The sequence below is a fragment of the Falco peregrinus genome, chromosome 14 (genome assembly GCF_023634155.1).
Source record: "Falco peregrinus isolate bFalPer1 chromosome 14, bFalPer1.pri, whole genome shotgun sequence".
In the NCBI taxonomy this organism is placed as follows: domain Eukaryota; kingdom Metazoa; phylum Chordata; class Aves; order Falconiformes; family Falconidae; genus Falco; species Falco peregrinus.
The window spans coordinates 4,868,539-4,896,186 of NC_073734.1; the positions used below are offsets into that span (position 1 = coordinate 4,868,539).

The 27,648-nt window shown below is 36.5% G+C and overlaps 1 protein-coding gene across 6 annotated transcripts in view; it reads right to left on the reverse strand.

Annotated features, from left to right (window-relative positions):
* Window positions 1–27,648, reverse strand: part of BANP (BTG3 associated nuclear protein) — a 152,549-nt gene that overhangs the window by 99,980 nt on the left and 24,921 nt on the right. For 3 of the 6 annotated variants that reach the window (XM_055818581.1, XM_055818579.1, XM_055818580.1), the window contains 3 exons: window positions 16,157–16,384; window positions 15,325–15,500; window positions 1,938–2,177 (listed from right to left, as the gene is read on the reverse strand). In XM_055818581.1, the coding sequence (XP_055674556.1) occupies window positions 1,938–2,177; window positions 15,325–15,500; window positions 16,157–16,384 (644 nt within the window). Of the gene's footprint in view, window positions 1–1,937; window positions 2,178–15,324; window positions 15,501–16,156; window positions 16,385–19,524; window positions 19,548–27,648 lie in introns of those variants that run through there. The other 3 variants (XM_055818583.1, XM_055818582.1, XM_055818584.1) reach the window with 2 other exon arrangements.

A 27,648-nucleotide genomic window follows, 5' to 3' on the forward strand; every position in this document is an offset into this window, starting at 1 on the left:
CGATACCTGGATCCCAAACCTTCCGAACAGTGCTTATGACAAAGAAGCAGACAGTAATTTCTGTGCTCATCATTCAGAATGCTGCTGCTTACCATCTACTGCTGTTACATTTCTGCCATTGCAGACCTTTGCCAACTGCAGGGATCACTTCTATAATCCAATTTCTTCATGGCCAGAATGCCTCATAAAAATGACATAATCCCTAGTTCGAGCGTTCAGTCACACCAGCACATTCTTTTTCCGTGCTCACACTTTCAAAAACCTGTTCTTCCTACACAGACAGTTATAAACTCAATCATTTGATTTGTACTCACAGATTTCAGCAATGGGGAAAAGGACTGTTAGTGACTTGCTTTAGCATTGAAGAAAGATTCATTTCTTCATGTTTTTAATAACTATTGTCAACAAACATCTAAGTTTTAAAAATACAATGGAACAAGATCATTTACATTGATGAGATCGATAGATAATGGCTTTGGAGATCCAAATTACTTTGAATCATAATCTCCCTTAAAAATACATACCTAATGTATTTACAGTAGAAGCCTGAAGTCTGCTTCAGGTACATAATGAGACAAAAATTGGCCTAATGCAGCAAACTGAATAGGTTAGTTTTGCCTATCAATTTCCCCGAGACAGCCAGCAAATTACTAGAAAAAAAAGCAGGTCAGTAGGACAGTATTTCCTCAGCTCAGTTCAGTAGCAAGAAAGCACAGCAGTCTCATCATCAAATATTCTTCACATTTTCTTCCACATAACTATCACACACATTGCCCTAACAGAAGCATAAAAACAAAACATCAAATTCTTCAAACACCATTCAAAATAAGCTCTCTCTGGCTATGTTCTTACAGCTTAATTGGCATTCCAAATTGGCAATTGCATACAAAACACTCTAGTATAACAAATTATTCCCACTCTACTAATCCATTGGTGACCTACATAAGATGTGACTATAAAGAATCTTTTAACAGTAAGATCAACTGGTATATTAAACCCTAGCTCAATTAGTAAAGTTGGTCATTTTTAGACTCTGTCCTAATTCCACACTAACATTTAAATTTGTTTCCCCTCTACATGCATTGCAAAGGTACCACGCAAGAGCTGTAACACTTGTGTCAGATGCCTGGCTCTTTGCAAGGTGTCCATCTACCTGCTTTACTGGAAAATATTTACACCATAGCTCATGGAACAGACTTGGCTGTCCTCAACGTATCCACTGAGTAATCCTCTACTAGAAGTCACCTTATTAGAGCAAGCTGCGTATGTACAGATTCTTCTGCACTCAAAACTAGTGGCTACGCTTACTGTATTCTATACGCAACACACGCTTGATTCCTTTTAAATTGACAAGAATTGCATCTTCAGTACAAGTAATATCTGTTCATTACTGCATAACAGTTTAATAACCAAAAGCCTTATGCCACTGGAGCAGACAGAAGTACATTAGCATCATACGCATTCCCGTTATGAATAAACAGACTCTCCTTTAATAGAGATGGCAGATTTCCTCTATGTCAATGTCAGTTAGCCTTTTGAAATAATACACATAAATGGGAAGTAAAAAACGTAAGATTCAAGGCCATACTGTTTTGAACGCATCAACAATATTTAAATTTATGTGTTTTACTATTCATTCCATTAGCTGAGAAAGTTATATTTCTCTGATACTTACTACACTTGGTGTGCTCACAGCTTGTAGTTACAAAGAAAACTGAACTCAGATTTTAAGATTGAAGAGTTTCTGATGAACACCCACAACAAACTAAATTAAATCAGCCCATTAGGATTCTTTACTAAACAAAAGTTAACAAAACATCTGTCTGGCAAGAACAATACATACCCCATTCTTACAAAATTTAGTTTAACTGCAAGTAGCAGACAGTTTCTGCCTTATTTACACCGTATAAGTTCAAAAGTTTCAGTATTATACTCACAGCGAATTCCATAAATCATGAGAGGATCAAGTTGCTTCTTCCCATGCTTCCCCTGGCCTGAAAGGTTGGAGATGGCCTGAATTTCCCGATGGAAGAGATAATCAAGCAATGTCAGTGCCATCTTCTCGGCTGTGCGGCAGTTCGTGCTGATGTGCAGCATGTCAGCAGGGGTGATGGGGCAGCGGACCCGCATCTCAGGATTATTTTCATCTCCAAGCCACGTCCCATTGGGGTAATCCTCTAAAAACAGAGATTGTGGAAATTCTAGTTGCGGCACAGAATGGAACAGTCAGGTTCAAGTTACAGTCAACATTTCTTAAGCTAACAGGAGCTTTTCCAGTTTTCTTCATAGTCTCCATAAACTTCTTTACAAATTAGCATGACTAATAGGCTCATAAGATTTGCTGCAGATAAAAAAATTATTCTCAAGTTCACACCAATGGTCCACAACAGTTACTGCCATTAACATTCTGGCCTACATGGAGAATCAATGTAATTAGTCCAGATGTTTAACTCGCTCTCAGATATCTTTTCAAAATACCTCATAATAGACGCCAACAGCTGAAAGAGCATGCTATATTCACAGTGTTCTCATTCATCAAGTCAGTCATCCCCTAAAAATTAAGATTATTGCAACCACATAATATTCTTAAAAGTATAGCTACTTTCAGGAAGCTAACAGCTTTGAACCACATTTTTCCCCAAAAGCATCAGATTAAAATGACTGTAAGCAAGGTTATAAATTTAAGAAATTATAATCAATAGTGAACAGTAACTCTTTCAACCACCTAAAAGAGTATTTCAAGCAATGACAATCATTCAAAACATAGCCAGAGATCCCAATCAAAATACTGGTCTTTCTTCGAATTTACTGGCCAGTAGCCTGCATTATTTCCTAAACAACCCGTTTAACCAAGGAAGAGGCCCAGCATAAAGATAAGGAATCGACTGCTAATCATCTGCTAAGTGCATATTCCCTTCTACCCAGGTATAAGCTCATCAGCAGAACCGTGCCTAACTTCCCTTGTGTATAGACACACAGACACATTACGTATATAAAGAAGTTTTTTGATTTCTGTCCCAGCCTCTCAGCCTGGTGGGAAAAAACAACCTATTATTTTTAAGAGGAATACTAAGCCCTCGCTGGGAATTCATCTTTGCAGACAATGTCAAAAGTTAGTGAATTCAAGACTAACCAGAAAGCAGAACAGAGTTCATAAGGATGACCAACCCCTACTGAAGTGGAGGATGCAACACAGGACCTAGGAAGAGACTCTCATTCCAGATAAAATCAAAGTTTCCAGTACGCATCTTGACAACGCTAATAGGAATTGGATAGAACATTCCAGTACTATTTCAATGTTCACTGACACAGACCATTTGGATTTGATTTCTGTGTTTGCTCAACTTTGTGGTGTAAAACAAAGCTTCCTGACTTAGGAGTCCCACAGCCCTTCCACACCAGAGCTTTACAGTATTTCATTGTTGTTTCACACGCTTTCAGAATGGCAAAAATGTGAACAAGTCATTCAATTACGTGATTCATTTTTCATCAAATGCATTTAGCGTTTCATGGTATATACAAAGTCACAAACTCCTGGTTTCCATAACTCTTCTAGGCAGAAAACAGGGTGACAGAGTTCACACAGATGAGCCTATCCTTTTCACATTGAATGGGACCCCTGAGCAAGCAGCATGTGTATTTCCAGGTACTGGCATAGGCTAAGCAGCCGGCATTTTACTAGACTACAAGCCAAAAGTACGCAATAAAATATAACATAAAAGCAACTGAAACACTAAAAAACATTCTTCTAATATGACCTTTGGGTTGAGTCATACCACATGTCAGATGCGAGTTTATTGCATTGAATAATGACCGTATGAAGCAAATGTTAGATTATGCAAGACTGATATCATCATAAACATCAGATTAACAACTACGATATTTACAAAGAAAAATATTTATTGCTCATGTACATAGCAGCTAGTCCCTCGAACTTTTTTCTGTTGCAATCAGAACTTAATGCTCTGCTTTGAATATATTTTCATACACTCACAATCTTTTTAATACTTTTTTTTCTTATTTAAACCTTACTTTTTATCCTGAACTATGTAATAGGGCATACTAGATGTTTTCTGCTCACAGTACCAGGTGCCATCTGAAAAATAAGGTGGTTCAGATTAATTACGACTTGTTTTGAATGCCACTGTGTCTGGCCTCACCACAAGTCTGGTTAACATTATCAGGGCAAACAGCAGTCTGTTCCTGAAGATAAACTGACTGTTTTATAAAAATTTGGGCAGAGCTGGCAAAGCAAAAACACCTCTGGATAAATGTGTAAGTTCTTCAAAGAAATTCTAGGAAGCCTGAGTAAATGATTCTACATTCTATCAAAACCTCACTTCCTTACCAGTTCACAGAATTACTATTAGACATAAGAGTTACTACTTAAGGAACACCTTTCACCTGCAGTCTCGTTTAACAAATGCGATCAACCTACTACACGCACCAAAGATTTTTTTTTTCTATTTGCAAAATAATGCTGCTTTTTTTTCTCCCACAGCTGGCACAGAGTCTAGAACATACTGTTTTTACCACATTCAACTTTTCTTTTATTGCTAACAGCCTGGAAAAAAGACACTATCTTGTTATGCTGACCTATGGACACAAGCCCCACAGAATTACCTCTTGCATTTTCCTCCTGCTTTAAAAGCTTCAACAGAAAGGCAGTTTGCTTTACAATGATTTTACATTAGAGTGGAAAATGCAAGACTAAAGTTAACCGTGACTCTACTGTCTCACTACAGCTACTTGAGGGCACAAAAGCTAAACTACTCCTTATCTTATGTAAAAATAATTCCTACCGGTCTGCCAACACATCTAGCACTTTGCATAGAGCAAATTTAATGAGACTGGCACCGAAAAAGAACGGTGAAGAGAGGAAGTAGAGGGAGGGAGGCAGAACTACACTGAACAAGTCGTGTGGTATGGGTGAAGACAGACTGAATAAGGAAAGAGAAAAAAAAAACACGGACTGGGAGTTTGATGGAACTTCTCCCTATTCTCCCTAAACAATTGAATACATAAATACTATTGACTAAAGCTGCATCATTTGAAGCTCCTAGCACTCAAATATAAACATGTATTTTATCCTCACTTTACATGTATTATTAGGCATTATACATAATATCTAGATAGAATCTAGATGAGTCAAGTTATTTAGTACATACATTGTAATAGCCAGATACCAAGTCAGGAGGCATTGTACAACCATACACGGCTGCTTCCATTCCTTAAAGACTAGTGAAACACAAATAACATGTGAAGGACTGGGAATGAAGAACACAATCCAAAAACACTTCTCGTAAAAATAAAAAAGCACAAATGCACACACTACTTCAGTTAATCACAGCTTTTCGCTCATTTTGCCCTGAAGTATTTTCCTTTTGTTAATTTTCCTAATGGCCTTGCTGAAGTTTGAATGCACTTTGAGTGCTATGTGGAAAGGTACTTCCTTGTGTTTCTTTACATCAAATATTACATCATGAGAGAAGTGGCTCTTGATCATTTCTACTTGTAGCGTTAAAAGTCCTGATATCTAAACCGATTTCCTCTCTGTACTCTGAAGCTCATTTCGATGACAGACTAATTCCTAGTTTCTCTTCAATGTTTTTCTCAGCTCAGAAAATCTGCCTTTATCTCCATTCTACTGAATCCAGAATTAGTTCACTTTTCAACACAGTTTTCAACTCTTTTTTTTTACTGTATTAAGTGCATTTCTTTTATCTCACAACACAGCTGACCATTCCTCTGTTTCAGCAGGGGCACGCAAGAAGATGAGAGGTGACTGGGGCTGCCATGCAAACAAGCATTTCTATGGAAACAGGACCAGCAAGATTTAAGGTTAGTATTAAGAAAACCTATGTCAAGGAAACAAAATCCAGACAAGAGTTGCTATGGCTTTCGGACTCACTCTCAACTCGTGTATGTGTCTTCCTGCCCAGGGAGATGACAGACATTTCACTGGTACTCGCATTTTTCCATTGGGATACGCTCCCCTAGACTGACACACGAACACTAGGAGTAAGAGCAGAAGCAAAGCTAGGCTCACTCTCTCGCTAGGTACCATCAGTCACTCCTTTAAAACTAGGAAAAACGAAAGGAAATGCCTGCCCACATAAACACTTAAATTAACATGTTCCGTTATTCAGAGTACTTGTGTTTCTTTTAATAACAAGCCTGCAAATGCCAGATTTGCACCCAGCAGAGAAAAATGACTGGTAGCTACAGTAAAGGCAGAAAGATGAATCAACCTTAAAATAAAAATCCTAACGACAAAAATGAACCCCCCTTTGTAAAGAAATTAAATAATATTTCAGCTGATGCACAGAAGATTAAACAATCTTTTTAAATAAACTTCTGTTCATTAGCCCAAGTCTTTTGCTACCCCAACAATTCACAAGGGTAGTGAATAACTGACAGTGACTACAAAGCACTGACTTTCAATCATTAAATGTAAGGAACAGGGTGATAATCAGCCTGTACATTAACCTACAAATCTAGCAATGTGATTTAAAGCTTGTGCTAAAAGGAAGGTTAGAAGATTGGCTTTAAAAAACTACATTCACCAAAACCTCCCACCAAAAAAGCAGTTAAGACACTGGGAGTTCTGGCAAAAGGAAGCATAGAACACACACAACTCCACAAACATCAGGAACCCCGAACACAGAACTGGAGTTTTTTGCCTGACTGTTCTCATGGGGGATAAAAAGGGTTTAATTTCCATGTAAATATAAAGGAAAGATAGCCAGAAGAATCTTATGCCTCAGGTATAATCTTCTGTACAACAGAAAGGATTTGGCTAACAGAGACATAGTTCAAGTTAACTTCTAAGCCCCTACAGTTAGAGGACTGGTACACTATTCAAGATATTCTGAAAATATATCCTGCGCTCGTGGTTTCTTCAGTTGTCTGACAGACAGCACACAGCATGAAAGAACCCTGTGGGCACGCAGTACCAAAGCATACTTGTCTCTGCAAACACTATAGTGTGCATAGAAGTCCCAGCATAATGTCAGCAAGATTGCTTAGTCTGTTAAAAATAAGACCTCTGTTTTAGTACATGGTTAAATCCATGAGAGGCAAAAAAGATTCATTTACTTTATGACTCATGGAAGGCCAGGGAATACATTTAACAGAAGCAGAAAATGAGGACTACTACATGATCATCTGTAACTTAAAATGATCAGCTAAAAAAAAAAAAAAAAAAAAAAATCGAGATAAAACTGAGAAAATCCATGCACTTAGATGGCTTTTTAAAACCCTTAGAAAATGTTTCATATCAGAAATCAGATTTCCGATACCTGGAAGAAACCATTGTTCATGTTTGTTCCCAATAATCAAAAAATTTTAAAAAAAAATTACAAATCAAAGCAATTCAATTTCTATAGTTTTCTTTGGCCTTAACAAGCCACTGAAACTCCTGAAGTCTCAGCAAAGTCTTTGCATCAGCTATAAATAACATTGTTTTAAAGGTACAAGAGTTTGCTATTTAAATGTTCATTCTCGCTGTCTGTATCTGGTCATAAGGAGCTTGGCAGCAAAAGCAAAGTGCTGCAAACGATCATACAACATGTGAGATTTGATCTTACAGTGAACTGGAAAACCCTGTGAACAGGTAAGTCCGGGGCACGTACAAAGAGCAGCTTGGATTCACATTTGGAAAGCAAATTCCAAAAAGCACTATTTAATACTACTATCATAAAATGACTATTTCAGAAGCAAAGTTGAAGAGAATGTGTGACAATTATTTGGGAAAATATTATTCATCCTTTAATTAACATACTACATAGACCAGTCTTCCCTTATCTTCTCAAAAAATATTCATGTTTATGTTTCTAATTCTGTATTTCTGATAGTCTTAAACTGCAGTAAAAGGAATGCAGAGAAAGCAGATACAATACAAAACTATCATATATGGTGCCAAATATCGTATGTCAGTGTATCAAGTGGTAAGTTCACTGAATCAAATTCTAAATCAATGGATCATGCTGTTTTATTTATATCATTTAAAACCAGCTTTCATGGAGCTCTGTTCAAGACCATTTCACATACTTGGGAGACACTAAGGACAGTGTGTTTCCTTCTCAGCAACTTCAAAGCCTTGGCTTTAGCATAGACATTTTTAAAAATATCTGCTTTTAAAGCAGTATAGTAACGCTGAATGGGACATTCTTACACTACAAAGATGAGAGGTCCTGCTTTTTCTTCCTTCCATCTTAAAAATAGGACACTAACACTATTGTGAAAGATTTAAATGGATAACATAATGTGCATTAATGTTTTAGGAACAGATGCTCCTCTTGTCTGTACAGCAAGTCACAGATTAAGTACTTTAAATGTTGCCATAAACTGAATATGTGTAAGAACAGTATTATACAATATTCCTTACATCTTGAAGCACCTTGACTCTTGAAAGCAGTATCTAGCATTAAGCAAAATAACGCTCTCGTCATATCTCCTAGAGAAGTCTGCAAGTATCACAGTGCCCTTCGATAGCTTATTCTTTTTTTGAACAGTAAGTATTCAACATTTGAGCTTTGGTGAACTGAACTGAAGCAGGCTTAAGTTAGTATTTTTTCTGTACATAAACTGCATTAAAAAGCAAATTCCATTTTTTAGCAATATTCTAGAGCAAGTTCTTGTCAAGTTTTTCAAAGTAAAATTCAACACCTTCAGAGGAAACATGAAACGCCTGATCACAGCAAAAGCAGTAAATGTATTTGGATATTATCCATTCTTTGCTTTCTGCTGTTTGCACTTGTTTCTTGACAAAATAGTACTTCATGTAAAATTCTGAAACTGCTACTAAGTGCAAGCTCAAGACCTACCAGAAAGTTATTTATGAACAGTGATCTTTATGCATCAGTCCCAAGCGGTTTCCCCAACAAATGAGAAACCACAAGTAAGCAACCGCCACACTTTTTGACAGTTTCCCATAAATCCAAGAGCGTAACATACTTAAATCAGAATCAAGCGTTGCAGAAGGCACTTTGTAAGTACAAAACAAATACAACATCCCTACCCAGGAATTTTACAATCCAAGAATAACACAGGAGACAATAGGTAGATTAGAGAGGCAGGCAGGTGACAACACACATTGAGCTTGTAGGCATTCCCAAAACAGACTGTATCTTAAAGTATCTTAAAAGAAATGTGTCTTAACTATGGCTAAGTTTTACATAAACACCATGAGAAAAGACAATTTTATTAGTGAGTATTGTGGACAGGAGATTGAGGGAGGGGGGTGTATATAGTTATAAGGATCTCCTCCCAGGGAAGTAGAAGAAAGCATAAAAGTCTCTGTGAAAAAATTACAAGCAAGGAAACCTGTCACCTATAGCTGAGGAAGTCAGAGCAACTCTAGGAGTGACTGGGGATGGCAAAGGGTCAGGTCTTCCTTGAGAACAAGGGTGCCACGGAGTAGGGAAAGGGATACAAGCAGAAGATGATGGGGTTAAAATGATGAGTTTGGAAAATCTTAACAGCTTTCTGAATGTAAGGCCGCAGAGGAGACCTCACAGTAAATAAGCCGGGAGGTAACTGGAGCCTGGACAAAAGAGTACTTTTCATCTGAGATGTTATCTATTCAGGACATAAAAGGTTCCATTTAAGCATTTGGAAATCTACTCACCCTTCTTAACAAAACTTACTCCTTCATCGTTACTGCAGCTTGCTTTTCTTTATCTAATGACAAGACTCTTCAGTTAAAAAGTTTAGACAAATATATTTGAGAATGTCAGAATACTTTCTAACAGATTTGTGGTGAGCATAAAAGTGCGTACAGCTGCCAGGTTATAGCTTAGGCAATTGAAAACCAACCCTTGACAGGATTACAGCCACATACCAGTACGAGAGAATTCATTAAAGTCAGAAAACAATATAGGTACTTAATATCATAGGTTTAAAACCTCTGTAATTTAAAACTAGTGGGGATCTAATGTTCTTCACGATACTATTTTTTGCAGTGGAAGGCAAAATCCAGAAGAACAATGTTAGAATGAATGTTGTCATGAGCAGAGACTATACACAAGGTCTTTCTTACCACATAATTAGCCAAGGGCCTAAAGAATCAATTCGCAAATTAAGTTCTGTGCAAGAAGGACTGAATACCAGCTGCATTTTAGGTTGTGGAAACCCAGTCTACGGTCTACTCTATCAGAGTCTACAGACCTCTATAAATGTACAACATTTCTGGAAAGCACAGAAAAGTAGTCTCCTCAAAATAACAGCCTCTTCTTTTCCTTATCTTACCACCCTGAAAGTGCAAGTAGTACAGTATCTGAAAACTGACGAGGAAAACAGAATCATGCCATCGCTTCATTTAGCACACACAATTAGTAAAAAATAAATTTCAGCATGTTTAGTATATAAAACTTAACGGCTCCCCCACTCCAAAACCGTACTAGTGAAGTTAATAAAATCTCTATCTGTGCTCTCTCTGCTTTACATAATACAGTGAACTGCACTGAGCTGGAGGGTGCCCATGACATTTAAGTCACATAATTCTGCACAGCTCCAATACACCTGAGAAATACTGACTCCCTTCCAACCACAGCTGAACAGATGGACAGAAGTCACCGCGTTAGAAACCATTTAACACACATCACAACTAAATACTCACAAATGGACAAAAAAGGTTTTTGTAACAGTTCCTGAAGATCTACAAAACCAGCATGTACATAGACATCAGGCCCAAACGATGTTTCAAAAATGTTCTTCATTAATCATTTGCTCATTTTTAAGCCTAATTAGAAAGTACAAGATTTAAAAAAAAAAAAAAGCACAACTTTGTTTAAACTGAGAATATGCTGTACTCCAAAACATACAGTAAGAACACATTCATGTCAAAATTAACTGGACTTTTAAAAGAGAAAAACACATCTATCACTTGTTGGCATTTACTTTAAACACTTCTTAGTAATATATATTTTTTCTTATTCCATTAAATGAGGAAGATGTGTAATCCATGGTGGGGGAAAATAAAAAAACAAAGAGAGGACGATGAACAAGAAAAGTTCCCTGTATTTTTAAACACAGGTTTCCTCCAGATTAAAGAAAAAGCATACAGTGCATCAGGCGAATACAGCAAAAACATTAATTTTCATTATATTTACATTGGTTTTATCTACTAAAACCTTTCAAAAAATCAGCCTCTATCCAAATTCTTTAGATACTCACACAGTAAAATGGTTTGTAAGTTTGACAGGTCATGCTGTAACTCATGTTAGGTCATTTCTTTTCTCCAGAAAACATTTCTGCTCAAACAGACATGTTCATGTATTCAGAGAATAACCACCACACAACAGACTTCTAAAAACGTGGGAACAGCTGTGTACTTCAAATTTCTAAAAGCCACTTCAGAAAGAAAACATTTATATCAAAACACAAAGGTATACTTCCTGACGTAAACTGCTTAGCTGCATTTCTACCACGGTATGCGAGTTACCTCTATAGCTTTGAAGTTTCAAAAGACAGAGAGGGAAAAAAGGTTAACCAGACCTGAGATTTATTTAGTTGAGTGCACTGTGGGTAAGGACAGTTCCACAACTGTAAGAGTTGCTCTCCAAACACTTGTCCAAATCAGAACTCCTTAGCTAAAATTGTAACCAAGATAATTAAACAACATAAAAATCTCTGGTTTGAAACAATGACTCCCAGTTGAAGTGAGGACCTCTTAAAAGATCATCAACATACCATGTAAAAATACAAGGAGATTTCTTACTAAATCAGAAAAATAAAGAGAAAAGAGATGGGCGATGATTAAGTCAATTAGACTTTACAGACAGCACTTACAATTAAATACTTTAGCACTGCTTATGCAGTTTAAATTACCGGAATAAAGCAGCTTGGACACAGTTTTATTTGGTAGGTTGCACGTTTGCTGCTTTAAGACCTTTTGGCTTTTTCACTTCTACTCTAATGTGAGTTCGGTAGTGGGTCACACGTGGGCTTCTTCATTCGGTACCTTGTTTCAGTAGGATTTAAATGAAGGCTCCAATCCAGATCTCCAGAAACCAAAGATTCAAAGTTAATCAATTTTAAAATGATGTCCCTTCCCCATTTAAACTCTGACAGGCTCAATGGCATTCAGTTCTTTCGAACAGTATTTCTGGAGGAAGAGATCTTCTTCAGTAAAACAGAGTTTTGAGCTTTGATCTTAGTATTAAATTACCCTCCCATTCGCAGAGAAGTAATTTTACAACTAAAGCACTAAACTTACACTACTGTTTATACCATCCATACCAGAAGATCCACTTGGGGTACAATAAAGTTAGAGAAAAGAAACACACTCTAACATATTCATTCAAAACAACAGCAGAGTAATCACTTTTGACAGTTATTAGAATCCATGGGGTAAAATTACACGTTAAATGAAAAAACACTATTTCTTAGTTGGCTGAATAAAGATACACTTGGTATTTTCTATGCCAAAAATATGACATAAATATAGTAAGTCACTTACTAGTAAGCCTTCTAGCCTATTTTAATTTTATTTTAACTGGTAATTCAACACTGAACAATTCTATTCTTGCTGAGTTTTATCTTCAATTGTGAAAGATTACTCCACTTTTAGAACTGCAGTCCATTGAATATGTCAGGTGTTGATATTTCTACTATCCCTATACAAAAGGACATTAATTATCCCGAAGTGAACTTTGGAAAAAATTCACAAAATTTCACAAAAATCAGAGATTCAGTATGTCTACATGCTTTCAGCTCATAAATACTACATCTTAAAATCAATGCTTGTCCGACCATTAACCCTATCTGGAAAACGGATGAGCATTTTCAGTTTTCTGAAAAGCAAAAGAATCAAGTAACTGTTGCTCAAAGAAAAGACAGAACACACCTTACTGCACATGCAAGAAGAGTAATGTACACTGAAGATCAAATAAAGTCGTAAGTCAGGAAAAAAAAAAAAAAAAAAACAAAACAACAAAACCACAACCTTATCCTAGACCATTACTGGAACTGGGCTCTATGCTTCTATGTAATTCTTTTTCAGGAATAGAAATGCTATAACACTAATATTTTTTAAACTATCCTACGTGATTAAATGCTCTTTGAAAACAGCCTGCAGAGTGCAAACAATGTCTTTACATAAATCTATTAACTAAATTCTGATATATCCACAGGTCAATGCCATATTCAAAGTCAGCTAAAGCCCAACTATAAACACGATTTAGTTTTGCTTTCCGGACACGAGATGATGGATGGGAGTCCTGCTGAAAGCCTGTTGTTTAGTCTCAGTCCCTAAGGGCTGAAGTATGCCATTTGTATTTTACAATCCATCGAGATTCCTTTGAGCAACTCCAAGTCACTCAGAATTCTTCAACAGCCGATGAAAGCAAGCTGATGGGTGCTGTAACTTTTGCTTTTTACTGCTGAAGAAAACAAGTCTGCACAACAGACCTATTATTCTTCATCACTTCCTTTATTAATAATTTAATTTCTGTGACATACTGCAGGCTAGTTCGTTTAGCATTCCTTCTGTGCCAGCGGTCCTCTCTCATCTTTGTGAGGGCAAGAAGAGGTAGGTGTGGGGGATTACTAATCTGATTCTCAAAGCATTCATCAATCTCAGAGAGATTTTTAATGGATGAGTGTTCTAAAGGTCTGAAGAAAATCAGATCTGAAGACATTAATGGATTACCTGTTTCTTCAAAATTTACATATACAACAATAGCATAAAAGGCCAACATCACATTTGTCTGTGCAAATCTGTGCCAACCAAGTCAAAAAGGGCAGTACACAACAAATAGCCTCCTAACGTTAGAAACTTCGTTCCTGGTATAGCTGACAGAGCTGTATGAAATATTAACAGACTCCACAAAGAGTACCTTTTATATTTTCACATCAAAATATCAGCACTATCTGTAATCTGACCATATTTTTGAGGGGAACTCCTCAAACAGTCTCAGTCTCCTTTAGTACCCTATTAACCCAAAATTAAACACCCTTTGGAAGCAACTTTGTCTCACAACACGCAAATAGACTGAGCCTAACTTTATAATATGCCTAAGTTGTACAAATATCCATAAAAGTCAAAGAATCCTAGGTCCATATGCCTTAGAACAACATTTTCAAAAACTGTCTTTGGTGCGTAAGACTTCCAGTAGACTGACTTCTGAAGTTCTCCAAGTATCAGAGTTTTAGTTGTCAAATTAGTTAGTCAAATTGTTAGTCAGTTCTGAAATCTATGAATGCAACTCTTAAATACTCAGTTTCCGGCTACCTTGAATTAATTCTTACCACTAATTGTATCCTAACTTGTTCACACCCAACACGCTTTTACCAATGGCTGGAGATCATGCAGAAGAAACTGAATCACTCCTAATTGAGGAGTCCTTCTGTTTCAACGTTAAGAGATCAAAAAGACAATGCATTTACCTCTTAATTACAAGGGTCACCTCCTAAGTGCATTCTGCTGCAATAATTACCCTGAAGTAATTTATTCTTCTCTGGTACATCAATGTAAATATGAACTACCACATCCAGAATAACACTTCAGTAAATATTCAATCAATAAGTTTTAAAAAATAATTAGGAAAACTATTAAATTGAACTCTAGGATTCAAATTACATCTGCATAAAAACAAAATCACTGATACTTTCAAATTTTAATTTATTTATCTTATGTTTTCACCTAAAACTCAGAGATCCTTACATCATCTTGTTTCTGATTAAAATAATAGCAATTAACATTTATTCCAATATTTCAAACCACATAAAATAGAATATCTTTATTAGGCTAATCTAAAATTTTTAGATTTCTCTACATTTGATTTCTGTGTCCAAGGCTTAAAGAATTTTCAGAAAAATCTGACACTACACACTATCCTGTTAACACTCTTTTTAATATAAATTTCCTTATAAAAATTGCTTGCACTCACTAAAATAAATATTTCACGTTCACGAGAATTACACAAGTGGACTATTAAAGTTTCAGGACGAGATAGACTAGTAGATTTTATTTCCCAGAGAAGACATTTTTTTTCCTGAAACAATATTCCAACTTGGTGACAGGAAATCCTGCAGGTTGCATGTGTTAAAGGGTTTAAAATAGAAAAATACTCTGCTGTAGTGGGGCATACTTTTTAAATTTTTATAAGGAATTTTAATTAGCTGTTCTGCCTGCAAAACTAGTAAAAATAATAAAAAAAAAAAAAACCTATTCATTCACTCATATCTGATGCTTGCTGTATTGCCTAACAATTCAAGGTTGGACCCATGATACCATCTCTGAAGCTTCCAGTTGAATCTTAGTTCATTCCACCACCACATTGACTTTGCTCAAGTAGCCTTACAGTTAGATCAGCATACCTTCAGAGTTCAGCGTAATAAGCGTGACATTGTTCCCAATACTTTGGCTTCCTAATTGTCCACTGTTGGAAACTGAGTCACTGGCCTCAGAGCCACTCTCTCCGTCTTCATTGTGACTGTCATCGTGCCCTGGCACTTTCACCACTATGGTGTTCTGCCTACGTCCAGGAACAGCACTATGGAAAAGAAAAGTATGTAACTTTGGGAAAACACAATCCTTGACCAAAGACGACTGATTATAAGGGAATTAAAAGCACTAATTGACAAAAGTAAATGCGTTACAAAAGCATGCTCCTTTAAACACAAGCCTACTCCTGTTTATAACTCAGAGCTACACAACAAAATAAAATGGAAGGAAAATAGCAGAAGAAATAAAAAAAAATGTAGATGCATACTTTCTAAATTTGCATCAATGGAAAAGCCTAGGCCTCGTGTGCAAAACAAAAATATTTTAATAATTTATTACAACATATTATTTAACAGCTTCTACCCAGAATCTCAAGTTCCACTTAATTTAAAATTTGCTTTAGATTGTACAAACTCTAACAAGCCTTCCTGGGCTGCTGCATATTCCTTCTTCAGCTGGTTAAATACAGGATCTTGGCATGTTCCCAAGCAATCGTACATCTGTAAAAAATATGTAGCTATAGGCACTTTTTCTTTCAACTGTTTGCTGCCATTGAACTAATTCCAGATCCTCCAGGATGTTCTCTCCCCAACCAGAGCAAACCAAGAGTGTACCTATACTGCTGATAAGAGGCTTCCCTAGGCAGAACGGTCAGCCAAATAACACATTCAAGTACCAGTTCAACGCTTTTCCCACTATTATTACCTAGAACATTCCTTATTTTCCACTTCAAACTGCTGCAGAAACTGATACTGATCTGTCAAACCAGGGAGGGAAGGAATGGGGAGGATTCCCATAACTGCTACTAACTTGCTAAGGATATTTTCCAGAGAATCCGCTGCTCTGCTCAATGGTTCTTCCTGCCCAACCATCTTGGCTACAATTGAATTCTGCCGGTCGTTGTTCAGTATTACTGTGGTCTGAGGGACAACACTACAAGACAAAAATCAGAAAGGAAAATGGAATGTAAAGGAACAAACCTTATAAATAATACATTAACACAGTCTTATGGCTTAAATAGTCTACTTAAAAACAGAGAATGCCTCTAAGCCTCGCTCTTTATCCCAGCATCGTGGTTATGCATCCAATGCTAAAGCTGGTAATCCATCGAATTTGACATCTGTACCATCTCAAGTACTCAAATTTTTTTTCAGAGGATGGATGGCTTCAATGGAATTATATAAAAGTCCACAACCCCTGGCAAAGCGATAAAGAATTCAACTCAAGATATACAGGAGAAAGTTTGCAAATCGCAGTTCCAAAAAGCAACCACATTCTTCTTTTGCAAGGTCTGAGAGTGAGCATTTTCAGAGGGAGACTACGGCCAGCTCACACGGTAATACACCATCTTCAGTAGGACAATTCCTATGAAATAAATTTTTAAATTATTTATTGATTGGATTATGAGCTGAGTTAAAAAGCACATACTGTCTTCCAGTGCTGGGGGCTTGTGGAGGGCAGGGAGACAAGTGTGGTACTAGGGCATCAGAGCAGAAAAGGGACAGACTGTAACTTTAACGAATGACAAAACTAAACCATTTCTTACGTGCATTTCACATACAAAAGAAAAAAAATCTGAAACAAGCAACAGAAAAGCATTTAGCGTGTGAGAAACCAGAAAGCCTTTTTTATCACTTATGATGACAATGTAGAAGGAAATAACTAGAGAAGTGTTGCACAGAAAAACGCACTAAGTCTACAATATAATACAGAAGTAAATATGAAGTAAATAATTATCTCCAGCATGCATCTTATCCTATAATTTGATTTCAGAGATTAACGTTATTCCCACACCATTACTCAATATTCTAAGGCATGGTTTTGATATTTAAGACTGTTTTCACTGTGTTCATGGTAAACTTCAGGAGAAAACTTGGAAGATAATTTGTGTTTCAGTGTCAGAGAAGGCTTTCTTTTCTCTTTGCTTCCCACAGTAAATAGTCCACTATTGTTTTTACCGGTCCAACATCTCAAACATGACTGACAGTCATTTATTTTTCCTAACTGTAGTCCTCAGCTAATTATTGAAACAAATTAAACAAATCTGATGACAGCAACTCTGTTTATTTCAGCTGTAATTGAGTGCCTGCTTGCTTGAATATTCATGTGTCTACATAAGACTTTAGGCACTAGGATATCCATCATTAAGACCTAGAGAAAAGACAAGAAACTGTCATAAGAGCTAACAATAAATGGATCTCAACTTTAGCCCAGAAAAAATGGTTAACCACAGTGGTTTTGCATACAAAAAGCCCCGGAGCCTAATGCCCTGCCTCCCTCTTACAAGAACTGCATCTGTTGCTAGCAACAAATGGGATTCCGCATGGACTGCCAATGATCTGTCGGACTGCAAACCTTGAGAAGCTCTGGAAGATGTTTGTCTGATCATAGACAAGTACAGACTGTACTATAGCTTTGAAGTTCAAATTGTATTAAGCAATAAATGAGTGTTTTCTGTTGGGTTTTTTTTTAGTTGCTATCTAGAGTATAGGGGTTTTCAATGTTTTCATGGTCACCTTTTCAAAATTTTCCCCATTATGAAGGGGAAAACAACCGCACATTTTTTATTTTAAAAAAAAAAAAATGGCAACTTCTATTTTCTCAATACCAGCACTGAACATGAAAAAAAAAAAAAAAAATAACCCACACACCCCAGATATGCACCAATTACTTGATAAAACATTGATACGTGGCGATGCTGGCAGTCCCCCAACTCTAGCAGCAATATGTGTTCTCATTATGTTTCCCAAATTGTCCAAATAGCTACATTTGAAGTTTTTACAGGCCAGTTTAAAATGTTCAAGAATTTTACATTTCCTTTTAGACACTTTCCTTTATCACTATCTTTCTTGCAATCACTTCTGAATGCCTGTTTAAAATATCACTTACCAAAGCTTATTTTTAATGAATACTCTGAATAATTAATTTCAGCTGTAGAGATAAATGCAATAAAATTACATTTATACAGTCCTTAGGATTTTGCTCATATTAAGTTTATATTTGAAAAAGTCTTAGCACTGAAAATTGGCATAAAATAAGGAAGAAGTTGGGGAGGTTGCTCTTTTTTTTTTTTTATTAGGAATATTCATTTTTAAGGAAGACAATAGGGAGTGAGCTGGACGGCATCTAGCTAGCTTAAGCACACCTTCAGTAAGGCAATACTTGTATACAACCCATCAGCACAGATATATCCCCTGATCAATGCATCAATGTATGTACAAGTAGCTTGCTCCAATGCATAAGTATTTCTTTCAAATTTATCCCTAAACACCCATGAAAACACTGGCTCCTCTCTAGCTATTAACTTTTCCCAGTTAGTAGAGTGGATTATTGACAGGAAAAATCCACCTTCACAGTTGTTTTGGGAGGAGCCACTAACTAAACATACTGTTTTACTGACACGTATTTTCCTGGCTATACAGCATAAAGGCAAAACCAGACACCACATACACAAGGAAAACCTCTGTCACAAGCCACAGCTACCACCAAATTGTCCATCAATTGTTTTACATTTGGAAATGAACTGTTATCAAGTTGTACGCACTCAAAGAATCTATAAAGCAGTCTGGCAAGCAGAGTCACACAAAGCTCAGTGGTAGAGAACAGCTAAAATAAGCATTTGGAAACATTCAACACAAGAAATCTATAACCTCCAATTAACCTTTCCCTGTGATTAACCTGCCTAAGTAGGAACTCTACATCTAGTTTGAAAATAACTAAATAGAAGTTTCTTGTTGGACAAAAGATTATTTCTGTGTTCTGCATCTACTAACGCAATGACTCTGGTAAAACTCACTCAATTCTTTTGTTTTCAGTCTTAAAGGAGAAGGAATTTCTTATGTTTAATGCTTAACTCCTGAAGAATGACGCTTTCAAAAAACAGTCTGCATGAGGAGGATGAGGTAACCTTTCCATTCAAAATGTCATAAATATTAACCAAGAAACTACAGTTCTGGTCCATGTTCTACATGGAACAAGAAGGGCTATAGAATTTGCTGACAAATTCTGAAATGAGGCATCACAAGGCAGAAATTTTTCAGAGCTGATGCTGTGAAACATGAGCAGTTACTTACCTGGAAGAAAAAGAAAGTAATAATTGGGACCGATACAAAAAGGCACCATTATGCTTGAAACAGGAGAGTTGCACAGGGTTGTCTTAGACTCCAATTAGTACACAGAAGAAATGGATATCCACAAGATTCCTTGCAGATACGGGAATGTGCTTCCCTTTAACTTTCCTGTGAGACGTTCTAATCTCCATTTTCAGGTTTGTTTATTTATTTTAAAGAGACAACAAAAATAAATCTGCTGAAGAGACACAAAATTAAACAAGGAGTTCTATGTAAAGTCAAAATATTGTGCTAACCTGACAAAACAAATCAGAAATATCATTAAAACTTATTACAGCCTAGTGCATCCTCATACTGGATTATTTCCTTTTCCAGTCTCATACTGAAGATAAATCAACTTTAACCATTACTTATGTACTAAAATACAGAGAACAAAAATCACAGAGAAGGAGGAAGAAAGCTTCTGATATTCACTCTGATCCCAAATGAAGCAATTCTTCCTATGACTGCTGCCAGTACTATACTCACAGAGAAAATGGAAAGAAAATATTAAGGGGGTCAGTGGGAGTGCTTCAGAAACCCAGTGTTGTTGCACAGGCTTTAGTACTTTCCATTTGCATTCACATATTCCTTTCCCCATAAGCAGAGACTGGTTCTGCAATTTGCCTATTCTTGGACACAGCTTAGTAAGAAACTTAAAATGTGTGCAACCTACAGATACTATTATTTTGGGAAATTTTTTCAAAGGCAGTTGACAGAATGATCTGTTAAATTACAGGTGAAAATATTTCTTAAAAAATAAACATCTTCAAGTGTGCATATTTAGCTTCCACCTTTTTTAAAAAAATATAAAAGGATGATCTATATTTTGCATAAGAAAACTGCTGCCAAAGGTACTTTTCAGTATGGAAAACGTGTGAGTCATAGATATGATCATTAGTCTTAACTGTTGGTTTTTCATTGCCAATAACCTGTCAATCACACAGAATGCAGCCAATGAAATAAAAGAACTTTTGGCAATGCCAGGACCCCATCTCCTCCCTCTTCCCAGACAAGGTTTTCATTTAGAAAGAAAATAAAGCAAAAGAAACTATGTGACATTTCTACCTTTCACAAGGTACAATATCAAAAGCGTTCCAAATGGATGAAAATTCCTTTTGGAAAAATTCAGACCAAAATTTTCAGACAAGAAGTTATTCTTGTTTTCCTAGACATGCTAATATAGACTAGTTAATGGAATATTTGTAGCAGCGCTCAACCAGTTAAAGAAAAGAAAGAAGAGAGCCCTCTGTTTAGACCATTTCTGAGCCTCCTTTGCACATGAGAACATCTGCAAATAGGTAAATCGGAGCTCAGAGAGCTGGGCTTAGGGACACTGAGCTAGCCACACCTACACAAACTGCTGTTTCCTCCCTATATAATACTTTGTGGTCACTGCAACGCCCACATAGTGTCTGCTGCTTATCTGGAAGGCAGGGCTCCTGGGGATATCATTCTCATCTTCCTCTAGTGTACATATTAGAAGGAGATGCAGAAAGAGAATAGATCAGGAAGGCAGGAGTCAGAGTTACTGCTGGCAGACTGCTTGTACCAGAGATCTCCAGCCAAACACAGCTTTAAGTCTGGGCAAGTCTGGGAAACAGACCTTGAACTCTAATAGTTTCCAGTTTACTGCTGGGGACAAACATGAAAACTTAAATGTATAGGTCATGCATGTGTGGGGGCTCTGAAGGAGTATTACAATTAGCCCTACCATGAAGAAAATCTAAATATTTTTCAAATTATACAGAAAAGTACCATTTTAGAAATGTGGTGTTTTCCTTAGCTTTTTTTCCTTTTTTATCTTTCACCAACACTTGTGTCCATCTGCAAAAGCAGCCACTCTTTGGATCTTTTAATCACTTTTAAGGAAGATAATGTTGAAATGCTCCTTCCTCTTGATGACCACCTGCTTCCTTTGCCTTCTGCACACACAGTTAAGATCCCCTATCCAAACAGGAATGAGAAAACTGACTTATGAATTTATAGTATAGTATACATGAACAAAGCCACAAAGCATACCCAAAATTACATTGGATTTATGCCCAAAAAAATGAATACAGCTCTTCATCTCCCAGGAGAAAACAAACTTGCTAACAACCAAACCATTCACCAAGACGAAGACTTGGGGGACACCTGCAGTAGGGTAAGGAGCTGTATACGCACTTGAACAGTTAAAGTTTTAATGTCCCTAAACCATGCATTCGCCTAGTCACAGCCAATTGCCAGAAAAGCAGCAGTGCTATCCATCATTCTCAGTAAGAGTTCAGTCATCAAAAATTATCTTTGCATTCTTTGCATCTGGAACATCACATATGAGCAGACATTGTAAAGACAGCACTAATGATTAGGTCCTGTAAAAAGACAAGCCAAAGTACACTAGCCATCACTGGAGAGAGATTCATGGATCTGAAAACTGAGAAAGCTGTAATCAATTTATAATAAAGATAAAGCAAATGCAGAATTTATTAAAACATACTGTTAACAGTTTAAGAACATTTAATATCAAATATTCAGCTCAAATATGTATGAGCCAGACGTTTCCCAAGTTACAAAATACATCTATATAGAGTTTATTGTACTCAGCCTTACCTACAGAGAGAGCCTCTGAATTGGCTGACAATCAAAAAAACATCCATTGCTAGCTTTAAGACCAAATTTATCAACCAATGTTAAAAGCTGTTCAGATCTGCTGCGGATTATTCCACTCTGATAAAAGCTAAACACACCTGTACAACCAAGTGTAATCATTCATGAATGACAACACCGATTTCCAACTAGTTCTCCAACTAACAAACAGCCAGATAATGCTGCAAGTGACCCAAAGAACCTCCACTTAAAGTCAAACATATTACTTCAGAAATTTTACAACACTGGCATGGGTACACAAGCAACTTCATACCTTAGCTTTGCTTTAAAAAAATAAAAACAAAACAAAACCCACAAACAGAAAAAGAACCACCACCACAAACAGTTTCTCTTACTTTGAGCACAACTGAAATTCCATAAAAATTAAATGCACAGTGAAACAGAGTCTCCAAAGAACCTTTTGGCCTAAGCAGATACACAAAAGCGGCAGAAACCAGTATATCCCAGCCATGTGCAAGCAACACAACTAGGACTGAAAAATACTGTAACAGAAATGGCACTTATTATTAGTCTTCTAATTATGGACAAGAAAAGGACAGGTCATGACTTAAAATAACAGGTCAATGTAAGCCTCTTTAAAGATAAATGTACTCGTAAAAATAAAACAGCAAAGATATCTTTTTTTCAGACCGTATAGAAAGAAATTCACGGTTATTACCCTTCTTTGAGCCTTAACTTCCTGAACTAGATAAGCAGTGGTACTGCAGCCTACTGGAGATTGTATTAAACATGAAATGAGAAAGGCTGATCTATAAGGGAAGGACAGTCGTTTTCCGTAACAAAAAATGTAGGCTTGGCTGATCTTGAACGTAGTTACTAGGAATGAAATTATCCATTGCAGCCTTAGTACTAAAATAGAAATTGCTATATGTTTAGAAAACATTGTATGAAACAAAAGTAAAGACTCTGAACCCTTTATTATATAATTAGCTACTTAATTAAAGTTTAATTTCCAAATTTTCTTACAAATTCCAATATATAATATCAGCATTAAGTCTGACTTATGTGGCACTAGGAGTTTGGGGGTGACAGAAGCAGTGTTATAAACTGGCTTTCAATACACTAGTTACAGCAATGAAAGCCTCAATGGTCTCCAGATAACAAACTGCAAATAAATACAACACTAGGTTTCTGCAGACAGAACTCAATCAGCTCTTACAGAGCCGGTTCATAAATAATTTCCATTATGTATCTTAGTTTTTCTGGCTTTTTGTAATTACCCAACCAGCTACGTGCACTTGCCACCACACACACATTTTTATAGAAAGGCCATGGATGCCATGGATGCTGCTACTCTGAGAGCTGGTACTGAATCTTTAATTTCTATATACCCTGAAGGGATGTTAAAGAAATACCACTCTTCACTTTTTACAAAGAATACAATTTTAGAAGTTATTAGGAGCAGATTTCCCGTCTCATACTCCACCCTTCAATATGGAACAAAGAGATTTAGCTAAAGATATGCAAAAATGTACAGTTCTACAAAAAGGGAAAATTCTGTTTGGAAAGACACTCAGATTCCAAACAGTGTGTTTTTTACGTTTGGAAATGTATCAGTTAAATAGCATCTGCTGCCAAATAAAGCAGATGGAAGACTGGCTCTTTGCCATCTTACCAACCTTGCCGAGACCTTGCTAGATGTTAGGCTGTTTCATCCTTTTGAAGCTCTGAATCCATCTATAGCTCTTTTCCACCTTGCTTAAAGCAAAAGTAGGACTCTCCAAAAACACTGTAGACTATTTGTTTTAAAATTATACTACTATGCATTATTTTCCATAAGTAGCAAGACCAGTTGTTTTAACAACTTATAAAAACAGTATTACTGGTACTTTAATCTGGTGTAAACTGGTATGCAAATTATTTTCGAACACAACTTAAATTTCTGTCCTTTCCAAAGGAAAATGAAAACTTGCCCCCTTTAATATCACAAGTAGATCCGCTGCTTTCTGCTTCATTCATTTGTTCTGTTGTACGCACAGAATGAAACACCCCAACTTACAGGAAAAGTTTCTAGGGAGTGCTCTTCTGGATTTTCAAACTCACAAACATCTTGAGAGACCATAACATTAAAAATATTTAAACTCTCAAAACGGGAGTCCAAATGAATATATAAGGCTTTTCTGCCCCCTTCTGTTTATTATATGCTTGATATACTATACATTTTAAGAATTAATTTATGTAACATACGCTTCCACAATCTAGTGCACTACAAATACATGAAAATTTTTAGTTCCACTAAAATATAATCCTAATAATCATTTTCACCCATTTTAGAACATTCATGAGGTAAACAACGTCCACTTCCATAAAACAATTGAAAAGAATGATGGTGTTTATTTAGGCAAAAGGAAAAGCATGAACCATATGAAGGCATTTGTCCTGAACCAAATTTCAAGTCTGCACCCATTAGTTATTCCTTGAATGCAAGAGCTGGTTATGCTCACAGAACCATAGAATTAAAGTAAATGTTCTGCCTTCCCCAGAATTCATCTAATACGACCTTACGGGATTTGGCAAGGGGGTAGGTTAACCCACATTTTAATACTACTGTAATTGGTTTTAAATGTTCTTAGTCTAATTACACTAGTAAATGTCCCTCTAATCTGTGTATAAAACTCAAAGCCTTTTTGATCCCCACGTACATGCCTCTCTCTCATTCTCAGATCCCCTTACAATTAAAGGATGTTGATTTCTAAAATGTCTTGGCACAAGGGGCAAGTTCTGTATGCATTCAGTTCTCTTGTTCCCGAGCGTACTGTTGTGAATAGCAGTATATTGCGCCACACGGGACTTCATACAACTGCATTCCTGGGTTTCGTGACATAATTTTCACATAAGGTTTTTCTTTACAAAATAAAAGGATTCACTGAAGTCTCAGATGCAGAACAAAGTTCCTGTGTATTAGCTAAGTGGGAATAAATAAACTGTTTACCCACATGTGGTTCAGAGCAAGCACAAATTACTTCCAATACTTTAAACCTCCTAATTTAATGGATTTCACGTTTGTCATGGGCTAAGTAGCAACAGGAAAACTTACTGTACGATTTACCTGGCAAACAGTAAAATATTAACTCTCGTAACACATCTACAAGACTGAAACTTTTGCCTAAACCTTGAAGGAAGACTTTCTTTTCAGTGCGCACTACTGAAAATCTTAGCTAGCATTATATTTAAGAGTGCAAGATTGTATATTTCTGAAATATTATTTCTAGTGTTTTAAGCCTTACAGGCACATTTTAAACACCACCACCACAATTAAAGAGATCCAAGCCACATATTTTGCATCCATTTCTCAGACGTAAGTTAACAGCTGCTACCTGCTAGGCTCTCATTTGAATCATTGAGCTACTATAAATGACATTTCATCAGAAACCATTAACTTAAGAAAAGTTGGACTTGGGAGAATGAATCAACACAGTTCAAATCTTGGTCAGTTTGAACACTTTTATAGATTAAGTTCCATCCCATATATGCATGAATTATTGAACCCTCCAAAACACAGATGAAATGTTGGTATTGAATTGTTATTTTAATTCCACAACTGACCTTGCACTCTCAAACTAAACACTATCTGGAAGTTATACATTGTTTCTCAATTTATCAAATCCCAACAACAAATTACTAAACACTTGGCTCCTCAATATCTTAGTGCAACAATAATGGAATGCAAAATTCTAATGAGAGCACTGCTACACAAGCTTCTTAAATCCAAGATGCCATTTCTCCTTAGTCCTGTGTGAATTTTAACTCCCAATAGCAAAAAAAGTATAAAATCTTCTCAGACTGATGGTTTTAAACAAAATAAATCTTCACTTGCTGATGGTCCACAACAAAAACTCCAGACAGACAACTAACAGGGCAGGCTTAATTTTTAAGTATCTAAATCTCCAGCAGAAATGTCCAAAGCAAGAATTACCATTGTTTGCAGCACTGCTGCTGTAGATCTTGCAGGATAAAGCAAATAATAATTAAAAAAAAATCACTGTCATGAGAGTTCTTAAACTATTTTCAGTATAAAGTTGTATTGATCCTAAGTATAATGAATCACAGAAGTCCACTTAATTCATAGCAGGTACTTACACATGAAATGCATGTTCCAATGCAAGCAAAATAAGATGTAAAGTAGCATTCTTACTGCTATGCAGGACCAGAATCAATCTCTAGACGTTGAGGCTGACAAGCTATTGTGACAAATTAGGAAACTTTGGAAAACATTGTCGTGTTTTTCTGGGAATCAAAGATATCAAGTGGCTGGGTTTTTTCATACCACAGCCAAAGAACCTAACTCTGCAGCCCTGGCTAAAGAAAGAGGGGCTGACATCTAATCAAAGAATGCCTCTATTTGATCAGTTCAGTTTCATAAACTGAATTTTTGAATGCAAGACAAAAATCATAATTTTCAGAGAAGCATGTCTACTACACCTCAAGAAGGTATTTGGGTTTTTCCATTAGTTCACTTATATATTTCAAGCCACAACAATTCTTCACGCTAAAATACTGCTCGTCACTTGCTGGCATTGTAAGGTGTAGTAGCTAACCTCCTTCTTTTAAGAAAACCATGCAAAACATGCTTCACACATTCAACTTGAAAGCAAGAGTGAGTGAATGTGTTTATACATGAATGCATGTGTTAAGAAATACCTTTATCACCTGTTTTGCAGCAAGGATTTAAAAAAAATAAAAGGGAGACAGCAGAACAGAAAACAGAGGCCCCTAAAGGCATGAAAAGTAACAACATTGTGGACCAATCAATAAAATTATGAATGGCAGTTTAAATTCTGACTCCCTTAGTCAAAATTCCACTTTGCCACAATTTTTTTAGCACAGTATCAAAATTTTGCTTCTATTTATGTGCTCTTTAAAAACTTGAGATTCTAAACAAAATTTTTAAATTCGTGAAAACAGGTAAAATCCTCTGGTGTCATGAAGTTTTAACTATGATCTTTACATTTTGTTAATATTGACTTTGTCCCCTAAATGTGAGCGTACTTGAAATGAACATGGTGAAAATAGATCACAGACAATCATGCCATTTTCCTTCAGCCCCTTCCATGCCCAGACATAAACAGAGTGGGCTCGCATGAAAGAGCTATTCACACGAGGACAGCACAATCATCCCCAATTCTTCATGAAACAAACCTGTTAATTTTAAACAGAACCCTTACTGGCTGAAGCTACAGACATGACACTTGAACTGGTAATTTAAAATAAATGTTTGCGCACAGCACCATTGACTGATGACAGAAAGTGGCAGGGAAAGGTTGTAATTTATTGATACCACAGGATCCAATCCAAAACAATGACAGAAGCTCATCTGTGTTTTTGTCGGCCACTCCCAGACTTAAAGGTCTGCACTAAAGGCGCTGCTGGATGAGGCCCCAGAAAGGGGCTCTAACATGAGATAAAGGATAAATAAATCTGGCTTGCTCATAGAAAGTG